Source organism: Haplochromis burtoni, unplaced genomic scaffold, assembly GCF_018398535.1.
Source record: "Haplochromis burtoni strain Fernald_Lab_line unplaced genomic scaffold, NCSU_Asbu1 Contig_3, whole genome shotgun sequence".
NCBI lineage: Eukaryota > Metazoa > Chordata > Actinopteri > Cichliformes > Cichlidae > Haplochromis > Haplochromis burtoni.
In genome coordinates, this window is record NW_024582364.1 from 321,157 (window position 1) to 330,768 (window position 9,612).

Consider the following 9,612-nt stretch of genomic DNA (forward strand, 5'->3'; position numbering starts at 1 on the left):
CCCCCCTTTTTTTTCAATTACATAACTCTGTCATTATTCAGTGAATGTGACTCAGGCAGATCTGAAATATGCTCGATTAATTTCTGGATCTCGCAGTAATGTTGTTCGGGTGTCACTGAATGCTACTCGTTATTTTGCAGAAACATTAGTAGAGCTGCTGATGTTTGTTTGTTGCCAGCAGCATTTTTTTTGCCTTACATCAATACCTACAGCGCTGTACCGCACAGAAATAATAAATGCTTCTGAAAATCTGTCGTGATGTTCATGTTTCCACACAAGGGCAGCGGTTTTAACTTCATTAACATTATATCAGCCAGGCCTCTGACAAAGAAGATGCCCCGAGTTCTTCCACACAGCTGACAGCTCAGCTTCTCTGGATGAATCCTGAGCTCCACCAGAGCTGTCGGTACATTTTTATTAAGATGCCTGTTATTATGTACAAAACTAGATTTCACTGTTTAAATTATGCATTGGGCCTGGAACTGCAGAGGTGAGGGCAGGAAAACAGAGCTGCTGCTCAGTCTAAAGGATCGTGCAAGATGAGAAGAAATAGTTTTACCTGGGATACTCTGCGTACGGCTTCGCCCGCAGTCACCAGGCCCTGAACAAACGAACGTGCAGCCACAAGCGTGCGCGTGACTTTCATCTTCATTTGACGGGGTGTGTCTCCAAAAGGCCGCAGTGTGTCTATCTGCTTAGACACACACTCCAGGTAGTCCTCACCTGTAATCAGCAAACACATCAAACTAAATCTTCAAGTAGAAAATCTCACCACTTCTCAAGGTTTTGGGTTAACCCCTGAAGGCTGAAGCTAAAATTATTTAAAAGTAAATAATAAATCATTTATTTTATTTTTTACTCAAAAAAAATCTTACACGTGCATCGGACCTTTTAGCAGTTTCTTTAGACCTGATGTGTTACATGTGTTGCTTTTGATATATTTTAGCCTGCTTCACTTTGTTAGACACGTTGTACTTAAGTGATTTCTTGATTCAACAGGTCTGACAGCAAGCAGGTCATCAGGTGAACAAAAGATGTGGGTAATCACAGTTAAAAGCAAATTCTCAAGAAACTAGAGCTGCTAGCTGCTGCAGTGTGCCAGGTTCATGGTATTACTGTAATAAACCATGCATCGACCAGTTTCCAATATGGTTAACAGGACATGAAATAATCCCAAGCCAAATAAAAAAAGTTATTTTTTTGTTTTTTTACTGTAGCAGAGAGCCAGCGAAAAGCTTTTAGCTGTTATGTGCATCCAACAAATGAACTAAATGTACCTATGACATATTGCCCGTTTGCCTGGAAAAAGAGCTTCTCCAGGAGCCTGATCCAGAAGTCATTAAGCGTTTCTTCCAGGTTGATGTTGGCTCCTCGGTAGTACTTCTTCAATTCTGTGTATAACTCGGAGAAAACATCCGAATTCTTGTTGTATAGAGAGCCCCAAGTTGAAGTGAAAGTCTCTTGTAGGTTCAATTCAGAGCGGTTCAGCAAATCTAGAAAGTGACCTGAAAACAACAAAAATTTAAACAGCTGTTATAATGTGAAATATTTGTATTCTCGTGTTTTATTACTTTGCAATGTGCTGCTCCATGTAGACCTTAATGTCACCGTTTCAAAATAAGTCAGAGCCATCAATACAAGATGCGTCAATACAGTACTCTTTTGCAAAAAAAGTCACTTATTCCAACACAAAATTCCACTTATTTTTTAAATGCTTTGTGCTGCATGCCAACAGCCTCACACTGTCAATGAACCTTAAGTTAAAGTATGCGAGAATGCCTCTCTAGGGCATGTCAGGGAACTGACAGTGCTTGGGGGTTTGGTTATATACTGCTCCAAGTGAGGATTTACAGATATGGTTAATGGGCACATGCACACATTCAAGCGCACAAGCAGATAAACAGAAAGAGTCAACTAGGCAGGATGTCACACTTGGAGAAAATCATACAAATGCATATCCAACACTAATGTTGTATTGTTTCACAATACAATCTAATACAGCTTCACCAATAATTACAGACTAAAACATTGCAAAAACTCGTAGTAGTATAGACGTGCATAATGTTAAGCTTAAGATTGATTTAACGTAAAGCTTTTAGACAGCAATATACAGGAGTAAACAAGAGTATCAGATGAGACAGGTGTAACGGGTAGCTCATTGCTATCCTTGGGCTTGTGTTGAGAGGTGTGCACATTTTCAGTTTGCTTTCATAAATCCCACATTTTCTGTGGCCAGTGGCATAAACAAGTTTACATCCATTTTATGTATGAACTTAGAAATTCAGCCGTGTTTCTGCAAGATTATGACAACAGAAAGTTCAACACGACAACAGTGTGCCTTAACCATCCATCCATTCCAGCCAACATTTGCATTTCTTTGTTGACTTTAGTTACAAATAGGGTTGGCACCTTAGTGAATTTGAGTGTGTGTACATCCTTGTGGATATGGTAAGTGTCTGTGTGCTAGGGAGATGGAGACTGTAGTCTGCAGCAGTATTTATTTTGCATTATAGGTGTCTTATCTTTGGCAACAACCACCCACAGTCGAGAGGCACTGCAAAAAAGGGGGATGCTGCAGCCCCCACATGGGACCCCTTTCCTGGGGTTAGCTTAGTCCCCTGATGCAGTTATTTAAAAAACAAAACAAAAAAAGCAACATCACAGCACTCACAAACATCCATCTCCCACACTGTCTTGCATATTTAAAGAAAATACAAACACACCCTGCCTTGTAGGAAAAACCGTTCCGAGTGATACGGTAGCAAAGCTATAACACCCACATGAGCAGAGCCAATCGGGGCACAGTAAGACAATCACAGCACTTGGTGTTACATAACATGTTAATATGCTAAGTCCATCCTGACCCATCTGTGTAGCATTATCCAAGCTCTGGCCTTGTTGGATACTGTATCTCTGTTCTGCCTTCCCAGTCATTAATAAACCCTAGCTGACTTTGCTCCATAGCTGCTGGTCTTTGCTGCTTTCTGGTAAAAGAAATAAAAGTGTGAGAGATTTGCTCATTTTTAAACCCTTTTTTTGTCTTTCATTCTTCTCGCAAACACTCTGAGGCTTATACTTTTCCAGTTTTGATTTTCCTATTTTGGGTGGTGGTTTAATCTTGGGAACGTGCCGGGATATTTTTCTGTTTAAATCAAGCTGATTTTCTACTTTGTTTTGGTTTCTAAAACGCCATTCCCTGACGCAATAGAGACCATTATCACATTCTTGTTCTCTGCCACATTTAATTGCCTCCTGGAAATGAAAGACAGTGTAAAATGTGGTTTTGGACTGCACGTTTTGAAGCTTCAACATTAGTGTTTTTAGTCTCTGCCATTTTTTTTCCAAGCCAGAAATTACCTTACGTGGATGTAAGGATCTAATGCTAACTCATCAGCTAGTCCCAGAGGCACTACAGTTTTCGCCACATCTGCCTTGGCCTCTTTTTTAAGCTCCAGAAGTTGCCCCTTGCTTCAAACCCAGAATAATGGCAGGTCAGATTATTTATAGTATGCTTCATGCATAAACCCTGATGATGATTTCTTAAAACTGGCAGAAAGCAAGCAAGTCAAGTAATTATCTAATTTGAGGGCTTACTCCCTGATGACAACAATGGTAGGCCAGGTTAAACTTTGTAATATATAATACTTTAGATAAATGGGGGGTTGAGTAAAACACTGTGATGATTAAAGGCTGAAAAGGTTGGTGCAAACTGCTTCAGCAAGTTACAGAAGACATTGCTAGCGAGCTTCTAATTATAACTACAGACTTCATAGCACAGAGAAAATGTCAACACATCGAATGCCATCTTTGTGATGCAAATCACTTCTTATATTGTAATGCTTGGCGAGATAAATGCTTCTGAAATGTAGCAGCTGTATATCCAGTATTTATTACACAGCAGCTGCATGACACATCGCTCCCCAGTTCCCCAGCCTCCTGTCACTCAAACTATCTGCAAACACAGCACTGGACCAGACTCCACATACCAGCAGAGCTACATGCATGATAGGAGAACTCACATTCTTATATATATAAATCGAATCAGCACACAGAGAAAGCAACTTCCAAGTGACAGTGCATTCATATGTACACAGTGAAGGATCACAGCCCCCGCACGAACACACACACACACACACAATCCAGAGTACACAGCAGCAGTCAGACAGACAGAAGGGAAGCTGCTCTGACAGGTGCAGATTTACTTTTAATCTCTATTAGAAATTATTCCTGCTGTGTACTGTCAGCCACACTGTAAATAAGTCTGGCTAAATGAAATGGCTTTCAGCAGAATAGCAAAGGATGTTGTTCAGCTGCTGAGGAGAAGTTGTTTTCGCCATTCAATGCACAATCTGCATTTCTGTTTACAGTTTTTTGCTTGGGGCATGTTTTAAGTGCTCACATGTGGAGGGCAGATCTCGGTAAATGGTACAGTGTTGTACAGTTCTCCTCTGCCCTTTAACTCAAGTGAGTAATAGCCATCATTAGTATGACACAAACCCTCTGTGCATGTGTGTGTGCACGCTCGCTCGCTCGCTTGGGCTATTGTGTGTGAAAATGACCTTTCTCATTCTTCATCGGTTTGCATCTCCATGACATAGGGAGTCATATGACTTCCCTCTCTATATACGCCCTTTCTTTTACGCTCACCCACAATCCTCCGCCATCCCTCAAAGCTTAACCTCTACACTTTCTCCCCCGGTGTCTGCTCTCTGGGGGAAAGATTGATGGGAAAGGATGCTTAATTGTCTATATCCCAGCACACCGGGTGTGGAGGGGACAGACGGGACGAATAACAGCAGAAACAGCTGCACGCTATTACATGTGTTTACAGTAAAGCTATACATATATGGCGAATGCTCATGTTAAAAATGGAGAAAGATTCAAGTAATGAGGTCAGCAAATTTACAAGTAATCCCTATAAGCCAGAAGCTCAGCCTTCAGACCGCTTTAAACACCAAGTTTCTGACAGTGTTTGGCGTACGATGTGTATGATATCGTTAATGCAGTCTTCTCAGGCACACAGCTCTGTCTGTGAGAACACAGCAGCCCTATTTGCAAGAGGCAGCCAGTCAGAAGAAATATCCTAATCTATTTAAAAAATAACTGTTGCTGTCAAGACTTACACATTTATCGGGCAAGAAATAAACATTTATCTGCTGGGAACCTAACAAGCCAACCTGGTATATAAACTCAAACTCTAATTTGATTGACAGGTCAATACATACACGAAAAGGAGTTTCTCAGCCTCAGGAAACCGTCTGTGTACATAACTATGAGCAATACATAACACTTCATGGCCAACAGAGTGGGTCTAGCCACAAATACACCACGTGGTGCACATCAAGTTTAACAACAACCATATTACAGCTCAAAAACCTCAAATATGAAGCTCATACTTACTACTGATTGTGGCGTTTTGTGACTTGATGTCATGATAATATTGTGTCTGCTGCAAACACCAAGCACACTTAATGCATTTCTTCATAATTAACAGCTATAACTTTCTTTAATGTGACAGCAGATCAAGAAAATCGCTAACATCACCAAAGCGACACTCTACACCCGTCACATTCTTGCTTTCATTCTTTCATCTCTCTAACTCTCTAACACGCACGCGTGAGCTAAGCGAAGCATGTGTGTCTTAATGACTTTCTTCCTGCGCTGAGTGGGAAGTTAATGATTTCATTTGTAATCACTCTGAGCTTCACATCTAGGCCACCTTGACATGTCAGAAGCTTATTTTAAGTCTATTCCTACTTTCTCTTATTTGGATGCTTTGTAACCTCATTAAATTACATACACGCGCGCACACACACGCGCTTTAACACCTTGTATGTCTGCGCTCAGTTATTCTACAGCCCCCTGTATTCTTTCATGCTTTAATACAGTCCTTTAAACCAGACAAACAGCCTCACCTTCCATGTGCCCTCTTCACGTGACCGTCTGTCTGGCTTTAATCCTCTCCCTACTACTCAAGTTGTGTCACTGACAGAAGATTCAGAGAAAGGTACCAGTGATGTTACCCCAGCTGCCAATCACTCTTTCTTAGAGCTTGGACTGATCTCAAATGGTTTTCTCACATCAGGGTATTAACTGACTGAGGATTATGTCACTCATACGATGGGCTTAACGGGCCTGGGAACATTTACCACAGTCTAATAAAATTGGATCTCATGGAAACCATATCACTGAATGAAAAAAGCAAAATAAAAACAAACAAAAACAAAATTACAAATAGGTTCGTGATTAGGCTCATTTTAAAAGTGCAAATTCTTTTGCAGTGTGCCTATTATCACCTCCTCTCTCTCTAGTCTCCAGTAAAACTTAAGCGTTTGTTTCCTCTAATTGGAAGGTAACAGTTCCTGGCATGTGCAGAAAATGTTTCAAAGCCCTTGTGACCACGCTTGAACACTGCAAATACTTCCAATCCCAGAATTGTTTACAACAGAATAACATTATAATCGAAACAAAATGGCAAAATAATTAAAGTAGAAGTGAATTCCAATTCTCATCTACTTTAATTTGTGCATACTGTACTTACAGCAGCTCATCCACTCACCCCCATATAGCTAGTATATGGTCGTAAATAGCAAACGCAAGGATGTGAAGGATGAGCTGTGTTTTGGCAGAGCACCACGTACTGACAGGGGCCGATCGGACAGATCAGTGAAGGAATGAAAAGGTAATAAAAGAAGAAAACGGTGCTGCCAAGGCAGCAATTGTATATTTCGCTCTTATTTGACAGCCTTGATTCTGTTTGTCCGTTTGACAAGTGCTGAAAAATCACATTAGCTGATGGTTCTTTGGCAGAGAAGAGAGAGACGGGGAGCAAACCATGAAGCATATGCCAAGAGAGAAGGAGGGAGGAAATCAGGTGGCAGAGATAGAATAAAAAAAAATAAAATGAGAAAGCAGAGGACATTCAGTACATCTGCTATCGCTGAACACATATTTTAATACTGGAATATTTGTGTCTGTTTCTACTGCTGATGCGCTCTACATTAAAATATAAATTGATTGGTCATGCTTTTGATTTTTGTTGGTTGATGGCTGAGCATTCAAATAGTTTCCTGGGGTATTAAACACTGGTGCAATGATACAGTTGCTCCAGGTTTTTCTTCTATCCTGACCTCCAACTGACAGTGTTTCTAAATGATAACATTATTTTCAAATTATAGAGGAAAAAAGACTAAAAATGTGTTTCCCTTGGCCAATAGCCTAATTTCCACTAAATGAATCTAAATGAAAAACAGATATATGGCTCTGTGATAGACTGCTAGCTAAAAAATATCCAAATAACCAGCAAGACACACCTGAGTGATGCACTCTGGTGCTTTTACTTCCCTTCTCCTACGTATACTACTACCAATAATAATAAATAAATAAATAAAACATGCATAAACAAACAACTGCTGTCTTGGGCGCAGTGAATGCACAAATGATAGTCTGGGAGCCATTAGACTGTTTATGAATCAGACTGGCTCTCCATCAATAACAACACTTATCACACACATTGTGCTCCAGGAACACTGCGAGCCCCTTAGTCAGAATTTAGATGCCGTTAAAAAGCCTCTTATATTAAACAAGCCGACACATCACATAATGCACGTCGTTTATCAGCAGGCCCTCTGCAAAAGCCTTTACTCCACTTTCTCTGTCTCCCCTCCTATTTTCCCTGGCTGGCATTATGCACCATTTACCCAAAGCTGTTTCTTCCTTATCCAGCTGGTTCTCTTTTTCAGACTTTTTTTTTCTCTCTCTCCCTTGGTTGTTTCCACCAAAAGTCCATACCGTTGCTTATCCTCATTATCATTTTGTTCTCTTTTATTCCCTTAATTTACTTTCCACTGCATTCCTCAAGACCATCCTTCCTCGCACATTCCTCTCTCCGTTTCTCACTTTTGTCCCTTTTTTTTAAATTTTATCATTCCTAGGCGTCATCGCTCCTGGTGAGTAATGTGTTTGGCATAATTAGGCCAGCCTACTCCAGGTCTCCACTGACATGATTTGCATGCAGATAAAATGAACCGATTATGGACCACAATGGGAGTAGATGTCCTTGTCTCTCATGACATCATCAGAGGTGACCCTAAAAGCAGGAAATTAGAAGGTTTTGTGGTTCAGTACAAGGTGGAAGTGAACTGACTAAATAAAAAAAACATTGCAACTTAAGTGTACAATTCAGGGATTTTGTGATCAGATGAATGAACATGCTTTGGGGAACTACTGGTCCCTGACAGGTTGTGAGTGGTTCCTGGAGGTTGCTGGTAGTAGCTAATGTGAAACTGATCTCAAAGAGGTATGTGGTGCTGCATCGAAAAACCACTTGACATTGCTAACAGGTTACCCCGGTTGTTACTAGTTTGCATGGGAAGGCAAATGTTCTCAATTTTGATTTTGTGTCGCACTTTTTCAAGTTTCCCCACAGCTCAGAGAATAAATGACGAGTTTTTGCAGACAAGTTTGTATCTTATATTCTCCAACCGGATGTAGAACGCACATTTTTTTCCTACATTGCCAGGGGATCACCAGCAGGTCTCTAGGCCTGTCTGACCTTTCTACTCTACCTGAGCACTCAAAGCACTGCATAGACCTTGCCTTTTTTTTACTACTCATTCACACAAGCACTTTTTTCTATGCTGAACCTTTCTATCTAACATTCACACACATTCATATTCCAATGGATGCATCAGAGAGCAACTTGAGGTTAGCATCTTGCATTTATCTATCTTGCCCATGAATATTTGGCATGCAGACTGGAATAGCTAAGAATCAAACCACCAGCCTTCTGATTTGTAAATGACCTGCTACCTCCTGAGCTAGTAAAAGAAAGTAAATGAGGTTGTGGTCCAAAAGCACCCTAGTTTGTCACATACTTGGGTTTATATAGAACTTTCTTAGTCATACTGGCCACTCAAAGTGTTTGAGATTATAAACCACATTTAACCCGACATTCTTTATTCTGCTTTATTCTACACCTTTTATATACCTCATACACATGGCCAGTTTATCCACATTCATGGGTTTGAAAATACACCCTTTACTACTTTAAAGACATGCTTAAGCTATCAACTCATATGACAGTGGTATAAGATAACAATTCATCAGATGACCGTGAAAATTAAATAGAAGAATCTATGGGAGTTCTCTTAGTTTTGGCAAGAAAGAAAAAAGAAACACTCCTTAGGTCACGGTCCAGACAAGCCAAGTCTTAGAGTAGCTCTAGTCTGCAAAGCAGCAGGATCATGACAGGGGTTTTGTAATTGTATAGAGAATGTTGTAGGGGCAGGGTGTGTCTCACATTGTACCAACAAGTTTCGTATACAGTAAAAGTACACTCCTGCATTAAGCTGTATGTTTGAGATATACAGCCAATAACACAACACACACACACATGCACAGTGTGTGCACACAATTATCCAGATGTCACTGATGACACTATTAGGCCAAACAGTGCCTGCCAGGTTTAAGGTTTCCATCTGTTAAACACACCTGGCTGCCATCTAACACACAGCTCCCTTTGGTGCCATCACTCTCTTTGTTCTTCTTGACCTTCTCCCTCTCACTTTCATATGTAATCCCATCTTGCTGTCTCTTTCTGCCCCCCCCCCC

At 40.6% G+C, this 9,612-nt stretch overlaps 1 protein-coding gene across 2 annotated transcripts in view; it reads right to left on the reverse strand.

The window, feature by feature from the left end:
* The window catches only part of gpc1b (glypican 1b), a 60,415-nt gene that overhangs the window by 12,342 nt on the left and 38,461 nt on the right, over window positions 1-9,612 (reverse strand). For both annotated transcript variants that reach the window (XM_005912840.3, XM_005912841.3), the window contains exons 5-6: window positions 1,278-1,505; window positions 560-723 (exon numbers count right to left, since the gene is read on the reverse strand). In XM_005912840.3, the coding sequence (XP_005912902.1) occupies window positions 560-723; window positions 1,278-1,505 (392 nt within the window). The remainder of the gene's footprint in view (window positions 1-559; window positions 724-1,277; window positions 1,506-9,612) is intronic.